Source organism: Anoplopoma fimbria, chromosome 23 (assembly GCF_027596085.1).
Source record: "Anoplopoma fimbria isolate UVic2021 breed Golden Eagle Sablefish chromosome 23, Afim_UVic_2022, whole genome shotgun sequence".
In the NCBI taxonomy this organism is placed as follows: domain Eukaryota; kingdom Metazoa; phylum Chordata; class Actinopteri; order Perciformes; family Anoplopomatidae; genus Anoplopoma; species Anoplopoma fimbria.
This window is the reverse complement of record NC_072471.1, coordinates 18,079,035-18,106,974: the sequence shown is the minus strand read 5'-3', so window position 1 is coordinate 18,106,974 and position 27,940 is coordinate 18,079,035. Positions and strand designations below refer to the sequence as shown.

At 42.0% G+C, this 27,940-nt stretch overlaps 1 protein-coding gene across 1 annotated transcript in view; it reads right to left on the bottom strand.

Annotated features, from left to right (window-relative positions):
- Positions 1-5,647: 5,647 nt before the first annotated feature.
- The window catches only part of scube1 (signal peptide, CUB domain, EGF-like 1), a 100,135-nt gene continuing 77,842 nt past the window's right edge, over positions 5,648-27,940 (bottom strand). The window contains exons 8-22 of the mRNA XM_054624405.1: positions 19,584-19,706; positions 16,640-16,756; positions 15,273-15,395; positions 14,998-15,117; positions 12,608-12,706; positions 11,821-11,937; positions 11,544-11,702; positions 11,197-11,391; positions 10,919-11,080; positions 10,216-10,383; positions 9,305-9,466; positions 9,020-9,217; positions 6,238-6,390; positions 5,999-6,078; positions 5,648-5,888 (exon numbers count right to left, since the gene is read on the bottom strand). Coding sequence (XP_054480380.1) covers positions 5,736-5,888; positions 5,999-6,078; positions 6,238-6,390; positions 9,020-9,217; positions 9,305-9,466; positions 10,216-10,383; positions 10,919-11,080; positions 11,197-11,391; positions 11,544-11,702; positions 11,821-11,937; positions 12,608-12,706; positions 14,998-15,117; positions 15,273-15,395; positions 16,640-16,756; positions 19,584-19,706 — 2,129 coding nt within the window. The 3' untranslated portion in view covers positions 5,648-5,735. The remainder of the gene's footprint in view (positions 5,889-5,998; positions 6,079-6,237; positions 6,391-9,019; positions 9,218-9,304; positions 9,467-10,215; positions 10,384-10,918; positions 11,081-11,196; positions 11,392-11,543; positions 11,703-11,820; positions 11,938-12,607; positions 12,707-14,997; positions 15,118-15,272; positions 15,396-16,639; positions 16,757-19,583; positions 19,707-27,940) is intronic.

Sequence of the window (27,940 nt, the reverse complement as noted above, 5' to 3'; positions counted from 1 at the left end):
AAATGTCATAGTATAGACTGCCATTAAAAGGTCATAAAAGTTGACATAGTATAGTATGTCAAAAAAATATAGAAAAAAAGGATTAGTATTGTATCTCATAAAAATGTAATTACAATGTAATTTTGTTATAAAATTGTCCAAAAAAATGTATTAAATCTTTTTATTAGATATGTCACACTCCCAATGCAATATATCATGAAAATGTCATTATAAAGTATAGTGCTCCATAAAAAATGTCATAGTAATGGGTATGTCATTAAAAGTAATAATATGGACTGTTTTCATCTTACAACATTTACCCTTTCAATGTTTGTTTTCTGGTTATGAAAATGAATAATGAGAAAATGTAGCATTAGGTTTCACTTAACTCCACCCTCTTGTGTCGCCTCTGGTTTCAAAAAGCCAAGAAACCAGCAGGATTGATCAACTCCTGGAAACTAGTGAATGTCACTTTACTTAATCAGGTGAGCGAGCACAGGAAGAGTGTTGATGTCCTGACAGCAGCGTTTCAAACAGGTTATCTCTCCTCCTCTTTGCCTCTAAGACAAAGAAAAAGAACGTCAATGTAAAAAAAAATAATCCTCCCAGTGTGGAAGATGATGAGTGATTCCGATGCAGCATCCAGATCTGCAAAGCTGATTGTGTCGCTTGAAGATAAGCTCAACATTAGAAGCGTCAGCTAAATTTTCCGGAAGCGTACTTTCAGGGGCCGGTCGTGTGTGTGACGGCACACAGAGCCACATCTGAGGAAAGATAACAGATATAATGAGCAGATAGGAGTCGGTCTCCTCGTCTCTGCTCTACACTCTACAGGGACACACAAAAGAGACGACCCGAGACCGTTTTCTGCTACTGTTTTATTTTAATTTGTTCAGTACTGGAGTTTCATGGACCAAACAATGGCACAACACTGCGTTACAGTTTCTCTCTTTGGGTACAACCGACTAACACAAACGTTAAAATTATTCCTCTACAAATTGGACTAAAGTACACACACACACACACACACACACACACACACACACACACACACACACACACACACACACACACACACACACACACACACACACACACACACAGTCATTTTCTCTGTCACAAGCTCCCAGCACGAAAACTCACATATACACACACACACACACACACACACACACACACACACACAGAAACACACTTACTGCACACACATTCATTTTCAGAATCTTGCTCACAAACACACACACGCACACACACACACACACATGCACACACATCACATGCAAGCAACCATTCACAAAAGAATACATTCTCAGGAAGGAAAAAAAAACAGTCAACTATAAATTTTAGAGCATTTCATATCATTTTTTTCATAACACTCATATTGGACAGTGTCCACCTCGCACAGGAAGTAGGCCGTACCATGACTTGTCTGTGTGGCAGCTATTTGGCAAGGCCTGAACTTTGCCTGATGACAGTATGTTTTTATCTGGGGAACTTATCCGATGATCCAGTGACCACACTGACATTTGGGGTGTAGGCTAGAGAGCTTATCTACTTTAAGGGGGTGATTATCAGCCAATAAATGGAAAAATATGTCTTCAAAGGATTTACCATTTCGTTATTGCTTCTCTACATTTAATATATTATTTTGGAATAAAAACCCTAACTGTGACCAGCTCAGTGCCATGCAGGAACACATTGGTGGTTTTGCCTCCTTCAGCCCATTTATTACAAATATTTAACATAATATATATATTTTTGAGTTTCATTGGTTTATTTCGGTGCACTATGGAAATTAAAAGTTAAAAAGTGGTCTTTCCCACACTAAAATATCATTAAAATCTTAGCAGATGTTAAAAATGTGATATACCTCACACATAAAGCAGCCCAGTACCCAAGAAAAGTTGTTGGCATCGTACATTTCTGCAAACGAAGGACATTGGTTGAATGCAGAAATGTTTTTATTTCGATCAGGGTGTTTTTTGTGTTCGTGCAGATCAAGTGGCGTAGGATATTAAGCGTTGTTGAAAGTTACTTAGTTTAATAACAAGTCTTAAGAGTGAGAAAGTTCACTTGAAGATGGAGGCAGGAGGGTTGGATGGGTCAAACAAAGACATGATAGTGTTATAGTCCTGTGTGAAAATCAAAACTGAATCTGATGTTTATGTTTTGTTTCTATGTTATCATCTCAGCACAAACTGTTATCTTTTTTCTACTCCTGTTGCCTAACCATAACCAATCGATTGACAATTCTAACCACGTGGCAGACTTTGTAGCTCCTTTTACTACGTCACCTGACTTCCTTGGTGGACGCTCTGAACTTCCTTGCTCACAATTATGTGGGTTATGTACAAATTGCACTGCATTACTTTTTGTAGGTATAAGTACAAACAGTAAATGAGAAGAGCCTGAGTAATTCTATTTGGATGTCATTCACAGGATTACGTGCGTGTATTCCCCAAAATATCAAAGAGATATTGCAGTTTGATTATCACAGTGTACTGAAATGAACTGAAACCAATGGCAACTGGAAAGTTTAACATCCTACGCTTTAAAAAAGACTAAGCAGGATGCAAGATTTGTAGTAAATGGGCTTAAACACACAAAACCCTCAAGGATGTTCCTTTAATGTCTAATATCTGAGCTTTTGATGAACTCTGAATGAGCACTGACACTTCCTCGTGTTCCTTATGCTCAGTTTAGTTTCTAGAGGAGCTTTAACACCAATAAGGAATGTTACATGTTCATTTTTTTTTAATAATCTGTCAGGCGAGGCTTGCCTCTTAATAAACAGCACAACACACAGATAAAGTTCACCGGCTTACAGTTGACGAGCTGCGAGTGCTGCGGACACTCAGAGAGGAGATGCCTCTCGTCTCCACCTGCCACTACATTCACCTCCAGACCGACGCTCCGGTCACACCATACATGTTTCCCAAATCCAGTCGCATTGTGCAGATATACAGCCCATCTTCAATACATGGTATAGGATTTCATAGACATATTAGTACCGTCGGGAATGACACAGAAACATTTAGTTGGGTTATAAAAGTAAAGCATAGCATACTCACTATACTTCCTGTTTAATGGAAAGAGACTGCATCTGGGTGGATGCAGATATTGTAAGTATTATTTTTGTTTTACAGAAACAGGCATATAGTGTATGTATGTAAGTAGTGCCATCATACAAGAAGCTTTTATGATGATGCTTCTTCTCTCTGGCAGCTATAGGACATGTTGGAGGGGTGAAGCAGGACTGGGCAGTGAAAACAGACTGTAGTGGTGCTTTGAGTGAACTTATGCCAACGCTGTCTTTCTCTGTGCGCATTAGTTTAACATACGAGATGCTGAAGCTTCAACAGAAATGTTTTTTCTTACTGTGTGTGTGAATGGGACTTGAAGCTTTACTGTAAATGAGACATATTGGGGTCACTGCAAGCTACAGAGTGTGTGAGACTCTCTCGACATTTCAAAACAACACACACAAAAAAAGTAACAATTACGTAACTTAGATCTTTTTTTTCCTACAGTTTAAAATATAAAATTCAAGTGCAATTAAAGTTCCAAATATTAGTTACATCACATACATTTCTCTCTAAAGTAACAAGCTGTCACTTGCAGGTAGTTTATCTCATCTTGTTATATATCTTTTTTTTTTTTTTTTTTTTTTTTTATTTAAAAAAAATTACAATATAGACTTTCTGATTCAGCCCATTTGATCTTCCGCCCTCTGAAGGCGGTATGGTTTCCCCACTTTCACATTTCTTTCAAATCTTTTTTTTGTGTTAAAAATAGGTTTTAAGTGCACCGATTGTTTTTTCTCATATCTGTCTTGTGCACATCGAGGGCCAATGAAGAAATCTAAATTATGAATACATCCATGTACACTGTGTGGGCTAATACGTCTTAACACGTCGCACACGTACACCTGTGTGTGGTCCGCACAAACGTCCTACACACCTGTGTGTGCGGAGTACAGCTGTGTTGCGGGCTTCTGCTAGTTCTGACATGTTCAGTATAAATATTACAAAAACAAAAACAACAACCGAAAACCGAGCAGAGTGGGATAAAATGAGAGGAGGAGGAGGAAGTGAGAGGAGGAGGGAGGTTGATGATGAAGGTGCAGAAATCTGGGGATGATTGTGAGACTAGAGGAGATAGTTTATGGTGTGCAGCAATAGGGGTTGACCGATACATTGGGTTGCTTAAACTGGCCATATACTAAATACTGGGAGTACCATTTTTAGATAATATGTACTTAAATTACTTAAGGAATGCATAATAATAATAATTAATGGCTTTTCATGCTTTACATATACTCAAACACATAGTCCAACAGAATAAGATGAGAAGATCAATAACACTCTCATGACCAACCATCATATTTGAAGCTAAATCTAGCAGCAGGTTAGCTTAGCTTAGCTTAGCATGAAGACTGGAAACAAGGAGGAAACAGCTAGCCTGGCTCTGCCCGGAAGTACAAAAAAACAACTTATTTGACAAGGACCAGGGAGGACCAGTAAGGACCAGGGAGTCCCCATTAAACAAACAAGATATAACGTGTAATTACTAATTACTTTTGTTACCTTTGGACAGAGCTTGGCGAGCTGTTTACCTCTGTGTCCAGTCTTCATGCTATGCTCAGATGTCTGTTGCTTCATATGAACCATACAGACATGAGATCGGTAGGAATCATGCTATAACTGGACTCAGACAAAGGATGTCAAGGTTTGCTATGTTGTGTCTGACCATGTCCTTTATATATATTCTTTTGATTTTGTTGAAAAATACTTAATTTTGTATTCAATATTCAATTACAACCTGCACCACCAATTAACACCTTAACTGAAATGTTACCATACCAAAACTGAGAAAAAACACTCAGGTCAAAACACTCATGTCAAATTTAAGAAACAATATATACACACAATATATATCAGGTATCTTATGCTACGTTATAAAATATTAATACTGGCCTGTAAAACCCATATCGGTCTATCTTATACGAAAAGTTTTCCCAATATCAAGAGAAGTTTTGACTCGCTACACTACGTTTCCATCGTCAGTCAGACGTTGCCTCCACTGAAACTAATTTCCGACGGGATTTGATTTTCCCGAACCCTTCACTAGAGACCAATGTAACCGCCTGAACAGCATCGGTTGGGTTGCCATGCCAACATACTGGTTTTGCCAGGGATTTAAGAGCGGAGCAGAGCGAAACAATCTAGGATGTCGGGCTATATTGAGAGGACATGCTGCCTTCGGCGCACGGCTTGACAACAGTTTGCTAATGGCGTTAGTCCCGCCCATGGCTCTGATTGGCTAACAGTTAATCCCCCCGCGGCCCTCATTGGCTCGATTGCCCATATCTGTTTCATGTCACGATACCAGACGAAGCAATCATTTCAGTGGAGTGGGCAGATTCAAAGGTCTGGAGTCAGATGATTGAGGTGCTGCACTAACCGGAGGGAAGGTTGTCAGATAATAATGTGTTAAACTGATTAAAGAAGTCAAAGATGAGGAAAGGCATCATGTGACTAACAGGATGGTGGATAAATACAGGAAATGAAGATGTTTAGTCATATAATGGGTACATTTATGGATTGACCCAGGCAGGGAGATGAAGACAGGCAAGTGTGTGTGTGTGGGGGGGGGGGGGGGGGGGGGGGGGTGGGGGGCTGAGTTACATTTAGGTTGCTGGGTTTTGAATGACGCAGGATGACGGGGTCTTTAACGGGACAGTGGCTGGTCCCGGTCTATTTGTACGGCCTTAGGAACCTGGTGACTTTGGAGCGCAGCAGCTTGATGAAGGAGCGGGGGAACATCTCTTTGGACTCCTGTGCCGTGTACCTGAAGTAGTTCTGGGGGTGAGCCAGCACGTCAAACAGGGCCTTTATCAGCTTCTTGTCCTGTAGAGAGGACACACGGACAGAGAGGGTCATCCCACTGGACCAATCATGTGAGGTGAGGTTAAAGACATTCCCTATGAATGAAAGACTGGTACTGAATCTGTTGGTACCTTCAGTATCTCCTGGTGGTTCTCGGAGGCGTAAAGCCTGCCATCTCGCACTATGTCCTCTATCAGCTGCTGGTAGTCCTCTGGAACAGAACAGGGTTTAATGATACAGAGTATATAGAGTGAAAGTTGATGGCAGTATAAATATTAGTAACAACAAAAAAGATTCAAAAGACAATTGGCAGCCTGTGTGTGAGATTGGATCCATATCGGGTGTCTGAACTGTGTTGAAGCTGACTCACCATCGTAGGTGACGTATGGAACTTGGAAGCCTTTGCCACTGTTGCCCTCGTTGGACTTGAACTGAATCCAGAGCTTGCGGGAGCGAGAGGTGAAGGCGATGGGCCGCTCATAGGTCTGACACGTCTCATAGGTGGTGATGGAGGTGGGGAGGGCTAGTGGGAGGGTACATACATGTTAGAATAATACGTCTACACATCCTTAAAGGCTGTTTTTAAACCTTTAGTTCATTTGCTCTGGTCCAAATCAGTAGATGGATTTAGCTTCTTTTCATAGGAAAATACTGCCCACCCAAATTCCATCACTAAAAGTCCCATGAGACAGTTCCCAAGCTTGTTGGTTAGATGTGTGAAGTAAACCCATGAAGAAGGTCCTGTGTTCTGGGTTACCACATACTCCAGTGAGAAAGCATCTCTTACCTTTATGAACTGTTTAACCCAGAATCAATATCTTTCTTTCACTCCCTTAAAAGGGTCTTGGTGCGGTTTTAGTATAAATCGCTTTGTTCAGATGTGTTCAAGTAATCACATCAAAAGGGGAACCGGTGTCAGACTAAACTAGACCAAACAACACTGGTTTGTATGTGCCCTAAGAAGAAGTCAGGTTGCTGTCCCAGAGGGAGCTTAGCAATGGTAGACAGCTTCAGTGCTCAACTGTGATGAAATGAGCACAGCAAGACAAACTGAAGCTTTTCCAAAGATTGTCCAAACATCAGGGGCAGTTTGTCTAAAAATGCAAACATTTTCCAAATCCACCTGCACCTGCGGCCACCTGTAGGAGCTGAGATTGTTTGGTCCAAGTGATCTTTCCAAGGTCAAGAATGAACTGCTCAACTTTTAAGCCACAGAGGAGAAGAGCTTTACTACATGACTGACCTGCTTTACTACATGACTGACCTGCTTTACTACATGACTGACCCACTTTACTACAGGATGCTTCCTCTGAGATAACTCCCAGGATAACAGATTTATTTTCACCCAAACCACAATGTTTTTGTAAACCAAACCACATACTTTTTTGCCTCAATGTTCTTGTGCCGTATTTGTATTTGTATTTGTTTACTGCACTTATCCTATTCGTAGTAGTTTGTAGCACTTACTATATTCGGATTAGTCTGTTGCAATTATTGTTTTCGTAGTAATCTGCCTCTGCACTATACTTTTGCTCTGGTTTATGCTTTAAGATGCTTGTTTAAGAAAGGAGATGCACTTATGACTTCTGGTGACTAGTAGTTCTCTTGAATACCTATGTTGAATACACTTCCTGTAAGTCGCTTTGGATAAAAGCGTCTGCTAAATCAGCGGTCCCCAACCTTTTTTGCGCCACGGACCGGTTTAATGTTAGACAACATTTTCACTGACCGGCGGATAAATACACAAAATTAAAAACTGGTATTTTCTAAATATAATAATAAACGTGAATCGACTGTGTACTCTTATGCAACTTTATTAGCAGCGCACTTGTAACAACGTGCAAACAACATAACATGAGTAAATAACTGGTCGCTATGGTAACGGTTAAACGTCTTCAAAATAAGACAGAACACAAAAACAATTATAAAGTGCATGAAAAATACAACTCACTATTAGGCCTATTGCTAAATCAGTGGGAGCCCTGAGCTTGTTTCCCTGCAACGAGACGGTCCCATCTAGGAATAATGGGAGACAATGACACCCGAAGTGTGTTGCTTACGTCCAGCCTTCTCCGATATTTAGTTTTGGTTGCCGTCACTGCAGAAAATCCCGCTTCACACAAATAGGATGTCGGAAATGGCAACAGGGTTTCCAGTGCTGTTGTGGCGATCTCAGGGTATTCTGCTGTGACTTTGATCCAGAACACCGGCAGAGTGGTTGTTTCGAACATACTTTTAAGGGAATCCGGTCATTTTTCTAAATAAAACATTAAAAGTAACGAGTACTTTTCACATTTTTTTTTCACTTTTGTCATATGCACAACAGAGCTGAAATTAATTTACGTTTTTAGTGTAAATTTGTTTGAAATTAAATTACATTTTTTGTTGTATGTACTATGTAGCTATGTTTAATGAACAATACACAAAATGAAGCAAGAGTTTTAAGTGCATCTCTTTCTCTCACTCACTCACTATAACACGTTATGTCTTTTTCACTGATCCAAGCACTCCAATACAAAAATGTAAAGTAACTTGTAATTTGAGTAACTTTATAACAAAGTACTTTTTCACTCTTACTCGAGGGAATATTTACTTTTACTCAAGTAGATTTCGAAAGAAGTAATTGTAGTTTTACTTGAGTATAGATTTTCAGTACTCTACCCACCACTGGATAAACAAAACGGAAATAATGTATTTTTTTTTTTTTTTTTTTTTTTTTTTTTTTTAAAATTAAAATAAATAAATAATCTTTCTCTGCGGACCGGTACCAAATGACCCACGGACTGGTACCGGTCCGCGGCCCGGGGTTGGGGACCGCTGTGCTAAATGACTAATGTAATGTAATGTAATGTGCCTAGACCTAACCGAACTGCGACTGTTTCAAAGGCATATCATGTAGCAGTCGTGTTCTTTAGTACTATGGACCTACAGATAGACCTACTTGACAACAACGGTACACATAAAAATGGCCACTGCTCTGACCATCCTGCTACATTGCTTTGAATGGGAATGTCCTTTCTACTCGTCCTCTGTTTTTATGGCCAACCACATCATATTTTGAGTTAGGAATTAACTAATTAATCAGGAACGTATGATGAATGTATGATCAGTTATGTTTTTAAAATAATCAGAATTATCACTTATTTCTTTACCGCTCTTTCTCATGACTAGCACGTCTCCACACTCATCCTCGATGGGGAGGAAGATCTCTGGTACCACGATGAGAATCCGCCTCTTGTGTGGTGGGTTGATGGTCCAGACACAGTCCACGTTGGATGGGTAATCTCCAGGGTAGTTTGGAGACTCTATGTAGCCTGTGTATTCTCCCAGCTCACCTCCACACAGCTGGTCTGAGGGCAAAATAACAGAAAACCTCATTACTGACATGCTGTTAAAAACTTTGAAACAGGATCAATGTATATGTTGGGCAGCGTTACTTTTGCAGTGGGAGACGTTGGTGGCTCCGTCAAAGTCAGTGGTGGTGTTCCCCGGGCAGGTGATGCAGTAGTTCTGGCCAAAGTCAGACTGGTAGGTGCCTCCTGGGCAGCGGATACAGCGGTGGGTGGTGGAGTTGTAGTAATGTCCAGGAGCGCAGTGCACTGAGGAGCAACAGTGTACACACACAGTATTACATGCATGAGGATAAACAGCAGGCCATCTACAACATACATCACACAGCTGTGATGTTACTCATGGGAGCGACTCAAGCTCTTAATCTATTGAATATAAATTGATGAATATGAATATTGATGAATATTTGTTGTGTGGATTTTGGCAGTCCCTGTGGACAAAAGCGGTGGAGCTGGATGAAAAGTAAGGGGATCACCAAACATAATCTGAGGGGAACATGAGAGTGTCTTCATGGTGACCCATTCGATAGTTTTACTCAAAACCATAAATATGTCATAATGGGGCAAGAGAAAAGTCATCAAAGACATTAAGATTCATCTTCTGGGCTCAATGAATGTTTGTTACAAATTTCATCTATTTGACAGTTGATGAGATATTTCAGTCCAAACCAAAGTGATAGAATGAAGATGCAATCCCTACAGCTGCTAAAATATAAAAAACATCTCAACAACATTTCAGTGTGGATTATAACAGTTTCACGTCATCATAAAGTGGTATATATAGGTGACTGCTTCTTTAATTCTGTTTTTTGGTCGGCAAATTTGGAATCTATATTGGAGATACAAAATAAAAGCATGTCTGCAGCTGATTCAGAACGCTGCAGCTCGATCCACACTAGGACCAGGAAAGTGGCACTGAAAGAAACATTGTACAAACAGACGTAGAGTTTACATATAGAGATACAAACTATCTGACACACGCAGACACAAAGCCTCACCTTTGGCCTCACAGTCCCTGAAAGACACTGATCCCTCATATTTGGTCAAGAGGCCTCCTCCGCAGAGGAAGCAGAGGACTCGGCCTGGTTCTGGCTGGTAGGAGCCCATCTGACAGGGCTGACATGGACGAAAGCCGTCGGCAGAGAAGTGACCGGCTTGACACTGACCTGAGGAAAGAGAAAGGCTTTATTCTTTCTGTTATCCTTTTAGTGTACCTGTGAGCTTTATGTCTCTCTAAGACGTGGTTTGAATATATGAACTGCACAATATCAGAGAGTTTCTCAATTGGTCATCTCTTTCTAATCTCAGCTCCCAGCAAAGAGCTCAGTCACAAAAAACACTAACATTGGTCTGTGGTGCCCTCTTGTGGCTGCAGCTCAGATTCACTGTGCATGAATGACCACTAGGTGGTGCCGACCCAGCACATTTATACATGCACATTGTATGCATGTGTTGTGACTTATTTCAATGCACACCTGCAGCAAACCTGCACATTTAGATTAATTAAAAGATCACAATTTTCAGCTATGACAAAGATCATGAGAGAAACAAAAGCCAGGAGAAACATCTGAGGACCTTTAGTGGGCTGTAAACTCAGAATGGACCAGCTCCTGTGTCTTCATTTGAATAATACAGCATTTTTTTCTGTACTGTTGGAGGAAGAACGAAAGATGTGACTGTAACGATGGGGCGGTGAGTTACCTCCACACTGAGACACGTTCCTGGCTCCAGCGATGCCCTGTCCTTCAGTGCTGGGACACGGCTCACAGGACAGCTGACCCAGCGTGTCCTGGTACGTCCCGGAAGGACACTGGACACACTGCTCCTGCTCCCCGCTGTAGAACGTCCCCAGGCCACAGCTCACTAAGGAGGAGGACACAGGTGCAGGTTTGAAGGAATACTTTCTGCGATCGTCTTCATCTTGACAGGGGTGGCAACGTCACGACACCAACCGACAACCAGCTAAACTCCAGACTCACCACACTTTCCGTCACGGAGGACTTGTCCCGTGCTGCAGGCCTCTGCTCCCTGGGACGGTTTCTGGGCCACCTCGTACTCCGTCCCGGAGAACTGGATGTAGAACTGCTGTTTGTTGATGGACTTCCTGAGCGTCCGCATGGCGCTCTGCAGCTTCTGCTTCACCCTTTCCCGCACGCAGTCAACATTGCACGCGTCTGAGGGAAACATTGGTGTACATCAAGAAACAAGACACATTGTTTCTTTTCTTTCTGAATACTTTAATGCTTCATTCCCTTTGCTCCGTATGAATGTTTACTATTTAATTCCAAGCAGAATAAGACTAAACAGGTAAGACAGAACAGCCCACCTGAGGCCTCCTCCTCCTTCATCTCCATCTCAAACTCTGCTGTGATGTGGGAAACCTCTTTAGAAGGAGATTTGCGTCCTCGTCGGCGTTTCTTAGACGAGTCGCACTTGAGGTTGACAAAAGTTACCTGGCAGTCGTCTGTGCAGGGAAACTGGCTTCCTGCCAGGTGGAAAACACAGAGGTGTAGAATGGAGAGGGAGAGACAGTTTCAGTTAAAACATAGATGATAAAGGATAGTGTGTGTAAAACACTTGCTAACTCAGTACTAGCTCTGTACCTTGCAGGCTCTGCCTGGATGAATCTCTGTGTTTCTCCTTGTTGCGGGGCCTCAGGTGACACTTGGCATCTTTGATCTTAAACCTGGCCTTCTGTTTGATGGGTGGGGCCAGCGTGTCTGGATTTGTACACAGCAGAGACAAACATAAGCCTGTTAATAATCATATACTAAACTTCAGGTGTGTAAAGTCTACAATTTATATTATGTTTGACCCTTTCTCAAGTGATTATAAAATATGACATATTCTGCCCCTTTAAAGGGGACATATTGTACTCATTTTCTGGTTCATTCTTGTATTTTGTGTTTCTACTAGAAAATGTTAACATGCATTAATGTTCAAAAAACACTTTATTTTTCTCATACTGTCTGTCTGAATATTCCTGTGTTCACCCTCTGTCTGAAATGCTTCGTTTTAGTGCCTGTATATTTAAGACCCCCTCCACAAAAAGTCTAGTCCGCTCTGATAGATGTCTTCTACATCGGCGCCATCGCCATCTTCACAGTATCTCTGCAGGACTCGCTAAACGTCACAACGACGCTGTCTGTATAGTTGTGAAGTCCTGGCGGCTCATTTAAAGGCACAGTGTGTGAATACGGGCCTTGTGCATTTCTCTGTGAAAGCCTACCTTCACAGTATTTATACAGCATCTAGACCTGCTTCATCTCCTTGGTGTTTACCGTGAACATGTTTATCCCCTCCAGGTGTATTACTTATCATATACATTCTTTAGATCATAACATCATCATTTTATAGGAATATTTGGAGTGTTTCTCAGGCCTTCTGTACCGGAACAGGTGGGTAAGGCCGCTGTGGTGTTCCTCTTCTGAGGAGCTTTCCCAGGCTGGACGGGCACTCCACAGCTAAGTGTGTAGCTGTTCTCTGAGTCTGTTAGAAAAACACACACACACACACACACACACACACACACACACACACACACACACACACACACACACACACATATTAGACTGCAGCGAGAGAAGAAAGATCAGACATGACTATGAGTGCTTAGGGAGGCAGAGAGTTTTTATTTGGTCTGAAGGACTGTGTGACCCGGCCCTCCTGTTCCATCACACGTCGGAGTCGTGCATGTGTTGCACTGGGCGGCGTGCTGGGCCACACACAGTTCTGAGGGTTAATAAGAACTTTATAAATGTTGAGGAAACTCTGCTGCCATGTGACCTCAAATCTCCATTAATGGATTGAAGCACAAATGAAAGATCTATGAATCCCGTCTCTCTATCTTGATCCGCACAAATTCACAGACGCTTTTTGAGTGAGGAATGAAGTCATAAAAGCGAGATGTTTAAATAAGAGCCCCGTCTGCATCAAGCCACAGGAATTTACATGGCTCTCTCTCCCTGAACTCAGGACGCTCTCCAAAAAGACAGAAAAACAAATATTTCACTTTGTGCCTGAGAGCTATCCGTCATTCTCACACCGCTGCGGCCAAGTTAAACGGAGCGAAGGCCTCCTCGTGGAAAAAGAAGGCTCAATCAAAGAATGTAATCGATTAACAGATGTGTGTTAAGTACTATGGCAGGAGGAGCGGCCGGGGGTGCCAGCCAAAGTGCCGGGACAGTAGGAGCCAAGAGGACCTTGCAGAGTGAAATACATATCAGTCTGAGTGGAGAGCCCCCCACCCCTGAGGACTTCACACATACAGCAATAAAGAGAGCGAGCGCCTCGGTCAAGCATCAGTGACATCGAGAGGAAAGGACGGTAAAGCTGTGACTGCGAGCTGTCACCACCAGAGGGAAGCAGCTTGTCACAGAAACAACACATCTGAGGATAAAGGCCGCTTTAGAGGGATTCACAGGAGCAGAATGTATTTCATTTGCTGGGTCACCCACTTTATGAATTTTCTCATTCACAGAGTGGAAAATCACTGTATATTTAAAGTTATCTAAAGTAATCTCCTTTACACCCAGACCACTTCCAGACACCCATCCTTATAGGATCCCCATCCTGATCTAAACATCAAAAAAGAAAAAATTGTCCCAATGCTAGCCCCTCAAGTGTTGTGACACTCTGTCCTTCCTTATCACATGTGATTATGACCTGAATATATTTGGGTCAGACAGAACAAGAACTTGAAGATGTCACCTTGAACTTTGGGCACTACTAAAAATGATTAATCTAATAAACCTATATTTTAATGGTTTGATATATGCAAAGAATTAAAAACGGAATAAATATATGCTTCTAGCAAAGATAGTAAGGACGAAGAATGACTGTGATCATTATTGTTGTCTACTGTTTATTCTATAACGGGCTGCAGAATTAATGTTGTCCCTGATTAATATACTCATTTTTAATAATTCTTAAAAATATACTACATATATGTCAAAAAGAAGGGTCTAGAGCTGTGCTAGTCTGTGAGGCTGTACTTAGGCACAGCGGTGCTCACAATGACAATGTTAGCAGGTTTTGTTCACCATCTTAGTTTAGCATGTTAGCATGAAACACAAAGTGCAGCTGAGGATGATGGGAATGTTTTTTTTTAGCAGGTTATTTGGTCATAAAACAAACATCACAATCCAGCCAAAAGTTACTGAGATATTTCTATTCCAAACTAAAATGTCAACCTCATGGTGGCCCTAGATGAACAGTCCTCAGGGTTCATGGTCGGAACCAGGAATCCCTGAAGTTTGTGCCAATCCATTGAGTTGATGTTGACATGTTTGACTGAATAAGTAAAAGCTTTGACCTGCTGTTGATGCTAGAGGGGAAGTCGGCAGGATTTAATTCACTGGGACCATGAATGTCTGTTCAAAAATCATGGCAATCCATCCAATAGTTGTTTAAATTCAGTCTCTACCGAAAGACATTCCTTGAGAACTTCTAAAAATAATTACAGCTAAAGTTTTTAAATGTTGTACTTGGTAGGCAATGATTAATAAGGATGAATACTAAAGTTATAACTGTTAAATGTTTGTTTCTTTTTCCTTAAATTATTAACATAAATAATCAACCTTACCATGATTTGCTGTGTCAGCACTAATAATTGATGTTCATACTGTAAATTTATAGATAGTCAGTATAGGGAAAATATAAAAGCTGTGTTAGCACAATACATTTTATCTTATTGAGTAATCAAATTAAATATTTTGGCATAAACTGTGTGTTTGTATGTATATGTATGTGTGTGTGTGTGTGTGTGTGTGCGCGTGTACCTGCAAGGAAGAGGGCGTTGGAGGGGCAGGAGAGCGAGCAGAGCTCCGCCCCTCCGCTCTTGGAGCACGTCAACTGGGCTCGGGGTGCTGGCTTCCCATTGGGCAGACACTTCACCGCCTCTGAGGAACACACAGAGTCACATCACCATGACAACCACCTGGACACACATACACACACAGGTGCACTTGTGCTCAGGCCTGCTGTGAGGAATCCAACACACCTCAAAAAAGCAGACACACTCACACACACACACACACAAAGAGTTAGTGCTTACCGATGCAATCTTTCTTGTTCCAGTGGAGCTTCTGTCCGGGCGGACACACACACTCGTAGCCGCCCTGGGTGTTTATGCAGCCGTTCTCACAGCTCCCGTTGCTGATGCTGCACTCATCGACGTCTGAGGCACAACCACAGGGAGCGTTATGGTCAGTGAGTGTGTGAATCATAAAAGATTGTAATCACAATTATAAGTAATATTAGAACAACAGATCTGGATTATAGACACATTCTATAGATGAGATACTGTGAAGGCATAACCGTTACAACCAAACACCCACGTACCTTAACATCATGGTAAAGTGTGAAATAATATAAAATAACATTATAAGATTCTTTTACTCTTTCACTCCTGTTTGTGGAATTTGAGGTGTCGATTTAACTTTTATCGATAAGGGGAGGCTAAATAACAGAGACCACCTTGGTAAAACACATTTCAAATCTGTGAAATAAGGGAAACTGTTTGTTTGACATTCATGTTGTCTTACAGGTTAGTTTTAATTTACTTCACTTGCCAACACACAATATAGCGGCCTTGTGTTAAGAGTGCATGGAAAAAATAATACAGGCCTGGAGGCAACCAGGAATACTTTCACTTCATCTCAAAATGAGTATTACAATAAAGAAAATGATCGAACTAAAATGATCGTTACAAACAATGATAATTGAATCCTTGCAAAACCTTTTTTTTCACCTGTTATTAAGTCATACACACAGAAGAGATAACAATTTAGATCAGACTAAGGAAATGGATCAATACAATTATTTTTGTCACTTGGGTCTCAGGGCTTACGTAGACGCCTCCGAAATGATCAGACAGTTGAATCAAAAGCTCTTTAGGATTTACTGCAGAAGTGTTATATTAAACTGCATTAGTTTTAGCTAGCCGTACCTAAGACTGTATGTGTCTGTTGATACAGTTACATCCTGCTGCCTTTACATCAGTGACGTCAGTAGTAACAACAGGACACACGCAACTGTACTGAGCTAAAGGTTGTGTGACCAGCCGACAAAACCACACACACGCACACACACACACACACACACACACACACACACACGCACACACGCACACACACACACACAGACTCACACTGTAGGTAAACAATGATGCAGGAACACATTACATGCAGAGAAACTCAGCGAGAAGTTATTCAGAGGAACTGAGCTGTGAGAGTATTTTCAGCAGCAGCTGCCTGCACCCGCTCAGTGACCCCTCACCTTCACACTCCCTTTCAGATGCACACACATACATACATGCACACACACACACTTCGGCTGAGTCAAACAGCTAGTTCCAGGCCAATTTGCTGTTTTCCTGTGTTTCTCTCCTGCTCTGGGCAGCGGTGACAGGCGGAGTCTCACCTCCACAGTGAGTGAAGCCGTACAGGATGTAGCCCTTTTGGCACACGCACTCGTAGCTGCCCGCGTAGTTGATGCAGGTGTGGTCACAGGTTCTCTCAAAGGAGCACTCGTCGATGTCTGAGGGAGACCAGAGAGATACATGATTGGTGAGAAATAATGGAGCAAAGGCTGTGTTTGAAATTGTTTACTAACATACTATTCATACCAAGTATGAGATAGAATTGAGTATGGAGTGCGTTCACACAGCAATGTATGTGGATTTTTTGTACGCAAGAAATGCACGATGTACACTACCTTAGCAAGCATTGACTCAAGTGCCCCACAATGCATTGTGTTTTGGTGCGAAGGTAACAGTTTAGATTCCCACATGTGGTCAATATATCCAAATAATGCAGATGCAATGTTGTCGGAAACATGCTCTGAGCCACTGGCAGGGTGCTTTGAGACCGGCCCGGCTGTTTCTTCAGCATACTTCAGTTTGAACAGTCGTTCAATTAGTAGGCAGTATGCAGCACATGCTGATTGAGTATGTAGTCTGCAGTATATTAGAAAGCAATACGTTAGAATGCACACGTTAGTATGCAATACATTAGCATATAATCTGTTAGCATGCAATATGCTAATATGCAATAAATTAGTATGCAATATGCTAATATGCAATAGCATGCAGTAGGTTAGCATGCAATACGTTAGAATGCAATATGTTAGCATGCAATTGGTTAGTATACAATATATGTCAGAATGCAATATGGAATACAGCCACTCTAGATTAGAACAGGGTTGGGATGGATGGATGAACGGGTGAAAGAAACAAAGGACTTTCATCCAGGAGACCGCTGTTCATGTTCTGCGTGAAACCAAAAGTCATCAATGACTAAATTTACTTTACATTTGTTATGTAGTTATGTATTTAACTAACACCATATAGGTGTACTATGCTTGTGCCCCCTGACTTTAGGCTCACAAACCTGCCGATGTCCCGTCGACGGTTCTACAACTGCGTCACGGATGGAATTATGAACTGGTGCAGTCATGGATTTATTTGGCCCAGTGAGAGCTCTCTGGATTTGTCCCGCTGCAAAGGTCAGCGGGACGAGTGGTTTACAGATATGTAATCTTGCTGACTCATTCATTAGGAATCACAGGCTGCTCACCGCGGACTAAAGAGGCTATTAATTACAGTGGACAGTATAGTAAACAAATACACCAGTTCCACACAAAACTAGGATAAGACTTCATTCTAATAAACCAGTGTCTGTGTCCGTGTGTGTGTGTGTCTGTGTCAGTGTGTGTGTGTGGGTGTGTCTGTGTGTCTGTGTCAGTGTGTGTGTGTGGGTGTGTCTGTGTCATTGTGTGTGTGTTTATGTATACTGTTCCAGCACTGAATATTATTAACCTATCAGGAATGGAGGCCAGCGTTTTTTCAGCTCACCTGGTTTATTTCAGGCTGTTCCGCGGGGCTTTACTGGGGCTAAAAATACGACATGTCATAATGGAGTTTGTCATGTGGAGGAAGTTGTTATGGCTCTGGATGTGTGCTTGGTAAATTTTCCAGGCAACTTTTGGTGTGGGGCACTCAGGAATGGGTCGCCTGTTTTGAGCTAGCGTGTGAGCAGAGTTCCCGTAAACTGAACTCTGCAGCGGTTGAAGGTAAAAGGAACAGATGTGAAATAAATGTTAGTTTGGCTGATGTGGTTTGCATATATAGTAAATTATTAATCTTTCTGTTTTGGTTTCCGTGCCAGTTCTGGCAAAATACACTTTCATGTATCACCAGGAGCTATTTTCTCTGGAAAAGCTCACCGGCGCTGAAAGAACTTGCAAATTAAACATTATATTTCATTCTAAGGTCAGGTTGAAGCTGAACAGTCCAGATGTCAGAGGATAGGACCAAACTTGTCTGCTATTGGCTGGCGTGGATACGGTGGCAAATGTGTGTCAGCAACAGGCGATAATGCTATGATGTGGCTAACAACACTCATCACCACGTTATTAAAGACTTCAAATGCACCGCCGGAGATGCACAGTTCATCCGAAGCATTTACACACACACACGTACACACTGCTGATGGCTTTTGGGCCAGGGACAGAAACGCCTCTGGGTTCTTGTTGTTAACAAAACAATTTCGTGTTTGTCTGCTCTCGCTTGCTGTGACTTGTAACCAGGAATTCACATTTGGACGAATGAACATAACCGCTGATCACATGCGGCTCCTACATGAACGATGCAATCCCAGTTGAGAACGTCAAACTGCAGATTCTATGGCTGTGCATGCTTGACCTTTTCTCTTTTAAGCATTTAAGCGAAAACACTACGGTTGAAAAGGGTAAAACCGTTAATTAATAGATATCACAATAAAGCGTCCCCAGTTAATTACTGACATTACGAGGAGTATATTTTTTTATTACAAGAATTCTGAAATGTTATGTTTGAATATGCAAATGAGTCCATTAGTCCAGCAGATGAAAGCAAACCAAAGAGCAGAGCAGTCAATTGCAAGATGGCATGGTTGTTATGTTACAGCATTGTTTAGGGAAGGACAGAGGATGTCGCATGTGTACAGATTGTAAAGCCCTCTGAGGCAAATTTGTAATTTGTGATACAAAATAAACTGAATTGAATTGAATTGAAATTTATGCAATGCTCTATTGCAAATTTGCTTTGCTGTTACTGTATTCAGAGAAGCAGTAGGCCTTTGAGCATAAAGTGCAATATGACAACAAAGTCAGGCAATATTCAATACGTTCATGAAAAAACAGGAATATATGTTTTGCATTTATATTGAGTTTGAATGTTTGAATTTAAATATGTTCAAGATTTGATTCTTTTTCTATAAGTGAAACAAAAGAGCTGAACATTTTCAGTATTGCCTCTGAGTTAGTTTAGACCTGACTGCCGGGGGACACTGTTATGACACATGTTTGACAGCTGTCGATCACTGACCTTGGCATGACCGTTCGTCGGTGAGCAGTTTGTGGCCCTTCTGGCAGCTGCATTCGAAGGAGCCCACCGTGTTCCGGCAGAAGTGATCGCAGCCTCCGTTGTTCTCCTGGCATTCGTCAATGTCTGGATGGAGAAACAGAAAGGGCCATCAGCAAAGCACAAGTTTGTCTGGAAGCTAAAACGGATTTTAAACAAGACCACCGTGTACCTACGGTACATACTAGGTAGTGTAGACAAAATAAGTACCGTCACGTTGTCAGACTTTTGGCGTTGAAGTTTCGGTTTGCGTGACATCCCTGGTGAACACCAAACAGTAAATGTTCTTCTGGTGTAAGGTGCAGACTTTGCTGAGTCTATTCATTATGTTTACTGTGATACAATGTTTTAATTTCTTTCTCTCTCCTTCAATATTTTTACTGAATTTTCCAAATTAGGTGCAGAGTTTCATTATGGTGTGTGTACTGGAATGGAACATTTGGTGTTTTTCTTGTTTAACAGTGCTCCAGCAGGCAGCGTGGATGAGGTTGAGCTTGTTCAAAGATCCCTGTCTTATCCCATGATACGCTTGTTACCTGGAACTAATGGAGTCAGGATGCTGGGAGAGAGAAAGAGGAGGGATCTCTTAATGGAGTGTGGGCGATGGCCAAGAAAAGACTGACTGTGACCTCCTTATATATTTCATCCGCAAAGTTGCTCCTGGACAAATTTGCTAAATGTTTACTGAGAACATATTCCCTTTTTTTATCCTGAAAATATCTGCTCATATCAACTAAAGCAGCATTTAACTCTTTGTGGTTATGGTTAGGCAAGTCACAGCACTTGGTTAATGTGAGGGAATAACTGTAGTCTTGATAACATTTTTTTTTTTTTTTTTTAAATAGCAAGTCCGTTGCATCAAAACATATTTGGCAAACACAAATTAATAATTTACAACTTTAATTTCTAAAAGACAGGTTTACTTTTTTCATCATTTCTTCTTTATGGTCATATACTACAGTTCTCTCTTTTAGATTGATTTTGGCAATTGTTCACCTTTGGTAAATTTAGTGAGACCAGATTGATTTTATGTTTCAATAAAAAAATAAGAAAGTAACAGTAAGCAAAACATTTCATGGAAGCGTCATTAAAAGCACTTGTTCTACATGTGTGCCTATTAGTGCAAAGTAATTTCTTGATCCTGCCAGGAATAAAGATGTGATACCCGTTTCTTGTCCTCCTTTCAGACAGATTTATATCTAATATGTAGTTATCATAAAATGTTTTGCACCCTAAACCTGCACGTGGATCTACAAACTGAGTGAAAACAAACTCTAAAACTGGCTGCAGTTTGGTTTAAAGAATTTAATTTCAACAAATATCAAATTTTCAAACGCTGGTTGAGAAGGTGATACAATGAAACAAACATGGATACCTGAGCTATAGCCCAGGTGTGGCGGAGCCATCCAGAGGCATACATTCTAAAATGATAAAAAGGCCAATGTAACCGACCTGAGGCAGCATGTTCAGTGCCAACTGCAAACCTGCTGCCAGATCTGGCAAACCCCAACCATCCAGTTTACGGTGCACTCAGGTGAACCCAAACTGCTGAATCATGTCTGTCAGCTAATTATCTCTCATTTATAGAAAGTGTTCCCTTTCCAGATAAGATTTGTTTCCATTTGTTGCTGGAAAAACTTTTAGAGGAGGAGAGATCAGGCTGGAAAATGTCCAATGTGTAGAGAGTGAGGGTGGAGGAGGACGAGGAGAGGAGCAGGAGCAAAGGAGGAGCGCGAGGGGACAATAGTCTGGCAGATTACACAGGCTAAGCCCTTTTTGATTGGTGCTCTAAGTGATGAAAACTGTGAGGGATTATCACCTAAGCACTTGAGCCAGGGAATAAGTCCAGCAAGACACCATGGAGACATAGTGGAGGAGAAGAGAGGGGGGAGAGGATGGAGTAGGGATGTAGAGGAGACAAGATAGAGAAAAAGAGGGAGGAAAAGGAGGGAGAGAAACATAAGGAACTAGAGTTGCCTCTTGGTCAAATTGTTCTGGTGTACAAACGAGAAAAAGAGTGAAATTTGCGTTCACATATTTGACCGATAAAGCTGATTCTGATAGAACCTAAAGTTGTAGCCCTGACAGTAGGTGGGCACCAGAGAGGTGTTGAATGTCACTTGTGAAATATGGTCAAAATCTCCCAATCTGTTCCTGAGTGATGGCATTGAATAGTGGTCAGAAAATAGTTTTTACAGAGTATTATCATGTCAGAGTGAAGTTGACCTTTGACTTCTTGGAGACCTTTGAATCCAGGCCTTCCAGCGATATCACGTTCATGAGAATGGGATTCACCTGAGATCACAGTCACCTTTGACCAGAACATTCTAATCAGTTCATTCTTGAGTCCAAGTTGACATTGGGGCAAAGTTTGAAGAAATTATCTAAAGCCTTCATGAGATATAGAGCTTTGAATCTCTGCCCAAACACGATTGGGCCTGACCCGACCACCGGTTCAGGCCGGGCTGTAGCTTGGCCCGTGCTTGAATCTGGTCAGGTTAGCACTAATGTTGACTTAATGGCCATATCCCAATTGCGACTTCCAATTAATAAATGTCCACTGTGATCTATGTGTGTAGGTAGGCCCTGTATGCTTTTGTGCTTTAGTGGTTCGTGCTTGGCTTGGGCATGGACAGAAACTATGCGGGTTTATGTAGTAACTATGTAGGGTTGGGCCTGATTATTTGGCACCCTTATGAGAGTCTGTATGAGACCTAGCGGGCTTTCAACTAATACCAATGTAAACCCATCCACGTCATTATTAAACACTCAGAGCACCTGACCTAGAATAATGAGTGAGAAAGTCCTTATAGGGGAGGTGGGGGGGGGAAGTCGGATTGGTCAAACAAACACAGGACTTTAACCCAGGTGAACGTTGTTTGTGGCCTGTGTGAAACCAGGTCAACATTGAGATTTTAGCTTAGTTTTGTTACTTAACTTTCGTACTTTACTAACTCCAGTTAGGTACCAAGCATAGTTATCTTGCGCAATGAACGTACTTATTGGAAGTAATGGGAAGTTTATTTTGAAAAGACACTATGTATGTAACGAGCAGAAACTGACACGCCGTCCCTGACAATTCCAAAACTGACATCAGAGGGGTAACAAGAGCGCCATAGGGCCACTGACCAGTCGGTATTTGAAGAGTAGAGACTGAGAACGTGTTGGTAGCTTGATCAATTCAGACGTCGCTATTAACAGGGTCAAGAGAAGGTGGCAAGAGCACAGAGAGGTCCCGTCAACACACACTCAAATGGCCCTCAGTGTAGCGTGATAAAACAGCCAGTAACTAAGCCGCTGTGTTTTTCCATCAGGATAGACTCAGGCCTCCCTGGCCTGATACTCTCACTCTGTATCCTCAGGGAGCTTCTGCTGAATGAACTCTTCATCTAAATATGGAGCCGAGACAGGAATCCACATCGAGCTGGCTGCTCGCCGCGGTAAAAATGTAGTAAACTGTGTGTCCCGCTGTGCCCTGTCAGCGGCCTTTTAAAGGGATTGTCCCTCCATCTGGCTCGGCTGAAGCGGATATCCCCGTGGCTGGTGGGGAGGAAATGAGGCTCTGGTGTTTTTTAAGGAGAGTGGGACAGGTAAGGGTGTTCAAGTGCACCTAACTGTCTGTCTAACGTCCCAAAATGTGATGTCATATCAGGAGAGAGCTTTCAGATCTGCTCTCCACTGCCAGTTTATGACCTCCTTTTGACTTTTTTGTTTTTGTTCCTCTCTGACTCTCTCTTGTTTTTAATGTATTCCCAGTTTTGCTCCTCCCATGCTCTGTTGTCTCATGTCTAACCTGCAGCACCGTCTGCCAAATCAGTCATGGTCATCTTCCTGTTTCTTCTTTGACATGCTGACAGTAGCGGGTAGGGCTGATCTCTATCTGTGAGACAGCAGGAGGGATGGCTTTCTCCCTCCCTTCGGGTGACACACACTGTACATTTGCCAACCCTGAGACTTCTTTTCGACAAGGAAATTTTAACTTGATCTTTTCCTCCATTATGTAAGTTTTGAAGGAATCAGATGAGAAAGAAATGGCACAGAAACCATCTTCAGGAGTTGAGCAAATCTGGAATCTCGAAACAGGCATGTTGGCAAGTAAGCAAGTCCACAACATTCCCTCTCTGCCCACGTCGTCTCCGCTCTAATGCCTGAGTAAAAACATGGGATACCACCCCGGGTTTACCCAACGCAGACAGACACAGCTTCGTAATTATTCTGGCAGCCACAAACACTGGCAGAGCGGCCGCAGCTACCCACACTTAATGGCCACTCAGGGGATGGCTGAGCCTCATAACGGGGTCTGTAATTACCTTTAATGGAGCTTAAATAAGCTTTGAGCTTAAATAAATACATTAAGCCTCCGCACATCTTGAAATGATAAAGTTTGGTGAGTGGAGAGAGAGGATGGGAGAGTGGGTGAAGGGAGAATGAAGGGTGGCCTGACGTGTGTGGCAGTTCCAACAGTCAGTTGTCCCCCATTTAAACGCTGTGATCAGGGCTTTCATCACTGTTTAACACTGTAACCATTGTAGTCTGTTGTGTTGACATGCTAATATTGCTTATTAGCACATCGTTCATTAGATGTTTTTGTCCAAAGCTATGTACGAATGAGGCACAATCCAAGTTCGAGCAAGGAGATGCCTTTGAGAATAATGCCTCAACTCTCAGGTAAAACCAATACATACTTTCTTTGTCCGATGGTCCATGAGGGTCCTCTTTGGTCTGGGAGATGTTAATGTCCTAATCTGCCAATGTCTACGAAGGTACTGCCTGACACAGGTGCCACAAGCCTGCAGGTGCAACCAAGACTGATTGGAATATCAGTAATTATAGCTCATACACGTAGAAGTATCGGATTAAATTCAGATTATGATGGCACTAAATGAGAAGGTAGAGAATTAAATCAAAATGTGGACAATTCGTCTGGAAGCTGTTGAGATTTCACAGAATAAGTGAAAACTTTGAATGGTCGGTGGTGGCAGATGAAAAGTCAGGGGATAACCAAAGTCATTGTGATTTCATTTTTGTCTTGATCGAAGTGGTCTAAACTTCAGACGGACTGAAAGAAACATCGACTCCCATTGAGCCACGTCTCTAGAATGGCTACAAATGTTGAAAAGCGTCAACGTCTTTCTCTGTATGAGAGCAGGAGAAGAATCAAAATGTGAATCAAATCTGTGTGTTCATATGAATGGGCAGCTTGATGTCATCATGCACAAACATCTGGGCAGCCAGAAGCCATCCGGCCTGAGGCGTTTGTTAATGAGGACGCTCCTAATGAACTAATTAGTGCTTCACATAGGATTGCATATGGAGGAGAAAAAAAAGAAGCTTAAACCACGCTGAGAATTGTCTCTGTTTTCTTTCCAACAATCGCATAAAATGGTAAAAAGCATGCACAATCACACACACACACACACACACACACACAGTGGTGATGTTATGTCTTTCACTGCAATGTTTCCTCCACAACAGGCCAACTCTTTCCATCTCTGTCTGCCCTTGTGGGAGAGAAGTCATTCGCCACTTTCACAATACCAGGACTGCCGCGTGTTTCCACACACAAACACACACACACACACACACACACACACACACACACACACACACACACTGGCTGTCTCTTGGAATCCATCTCTGACATTTACTCTCGACGATCAATATCTTTCTCCGGCCTTCGATCAATACTTTCACCCTTTGCCAAGAGCTGTTTATCTCTCTGAATATCACACAGCTCTGACAGACATTTCAAATCTCTTGCTGACAGATTGGCTATCTGCTGCTGCCTGCATGTGCAGGCTTCAGACAGCCAAATGTGGTCCTTTTACAGCCTTTTTAAAGCTGGATTTAAGACCAATTTAACGACCAAAATAAAGAAATAAAAAGAATGGCAAAGGCCGTCTATTTCCAACTGAACATAGCTAATGAAAAGTTGTGAGACTATAAATGGAAAGTTTAAAAAAAGAATGTTACTCTGAAATGATTCAAGAACATGTTGTGAAGCCTGTTAAAGCCCATTCTATGAAAACACGACATCACATTGTATTAACCCTGTTCTATATGTTAACCTTTATTGCCATTATTATTGAAGATGAAATACAATAAAAAGGTTCAAATGAAAACTAGAGACCATCTTGTGATGGGATCACACCAGCCACGAGACAGTTTCCATTGAAAATGTGTGCAAAAAAATCTGCCAAAAAATGAATGCAAACTAATGCACATTCCAACCACTACTGTGCAATTGGGAGTTGAGAGCATCAACATAAACACTTGGTGGTAGTAATTATCCAAGTGAGGTGCCATTGAACAATTGCAGAAGAAGAGTGCACCATCAGATGATGGGATAAAAAGAGCTCCAGGCAAAAGTGAAACAAACAAAAAACATGCAAGATGTGATGATGTGATTCTTTTTGTATATTAATATGAGGAAGGTTACAGTATCCTCATGGCTCCACACAGATCCGATGTTATTAGCTCTTCATTGGAGCGGAAGCTTGAGTGACATTTTAGATACATGCTTCACTGCACTTCACACGTCACATTTTCCTTTTTATCAATACACAAACATACCTCAGCCAAATAATCTCATCTCTTCAATGTGAGAATTCAATATGCACATGAAAATAAATGGATGTAAATGCACTTATTTACTCATGTGACATTAGAGTCTTGGCTGTGAAGTTAAACGGTCGCAATATCAAAGAAATTGAATGTTTGCATTGTAATCCTAGTCCAGTGATAAAATGCTGATGCGATGGTTTCCACCCACCTGTCCCTCAAAGCGTCCACGCCCTCTGCCTAACTTTAAGGCTTAACATAATTAAAACAGCTGAGTTGTATAAAAAAAAATCAACCTCAGTGCAGTTGTCATGGGGATATTAGAGACCAAAACCATTTTTTGTTCTGCTGTGAAGTTGGGCATTATAACAAGCAGGTCTATGGGGATTTACTGACTTTTGGAGCCAGACTCAAGTGGCCGTTTGAGGAACTGCAGTTTTTGTCTCGTGATGGGATTTCACTGCCCCGCTCTAGATGCAAATAGACACCTACATCATATCCAATTACAAAGACCGATATGAAGATCTGCCTTGTAATTTTAACCTGCATGAGGCAATGATGCGCTTCCTGTGCCTAATCTATCGGAAATTATGAATAAGAAGAAATCAATATAATACAGAAAGGCTCTATTCCTGGGCGTGTTCCAGGTAACTTACATTGCCAAAGATGTTTGATGCACTCATAATGTATTAAACATTTTCTGACATTGTGGACCAACAGCTTACACGCCTTTATAAAAGTGTATAAGTATGTACTCATGTTCAGGCACTTTTAAACACAATCCTTTAGTAATCCAAATGGCAGGCCTCCTACACTATGAGAATTTGTAGTGAATCCATTGGTAGTTGATCGGTGACCTTGAGGAGATATATTTTTCCTTCTGTGTTAGATATTTTGGAAGTGAACTCTTCACATACACTGCTCTGGCTGAAAAGGAGGCTGAGACCAAATGAGAACGCTCGCTAACATCCACCTGGGCCAAAGGAAACAAGTCCCCCCCACCCGCCTGCTCCTCTGCAAGCCTTGAGGCTGTGTTTGAGAAGTCCAGTGTTTGGAATGAGAAACCTGACTCCAGAAGGGACCCTGATGCTGCTGCGAGGCTCAGCTGCCTGATAAAGACCCCCTGGCTGACCTGATTGATCAGGGCTGCAGCCTAAACCGGCTGGCACCAATGAGGGGGGAGTGACTGACCCTAACTTCTCACCTTACGACCCCGGCATCTGCGGGTCAAGCCCAGGGTCAGGCTGTTATGTAAGAGGCTCGTCTGGTTACCTTGTTCCTGAGAGAACGACTGATATGGAACAAACTGACCAGGAATAAAACATTGTTAGACTTGCTTGCAGGAATGTGCTACTCATACCCCCAGGGTACAAGCTGCACACAGTTGAGAGTTTTACCAAATATAGTTTCACCAAATATTTGCAGTAAAAAGCAATTAAATGGAATACATTTGCAGAAACCCGAACCTCTACAAATAATTACGGACCGAGTACAGGGGATCTAGTTTTCTTGGAGAGCGCTGGTTTTCTTCGCTGAACGTTGCTGGTGGAGAGGACGGACATCAGGCCGGGAGGTAGCATGTATTTATTCAGGTATTAAACGACTTCAGCGCTCGATTCTGTCTAATAACAAACACTCCGCGGGGACATGTGGGCCAAGGGAAACTCTCAGTTTTACACAACAATAAAACAGCCAGTGATCTGGGCCTGGCTGGGCCGGAGCGAGGGCTGCCGGCCGGGCTGCAGTCATGTGAGGTGATG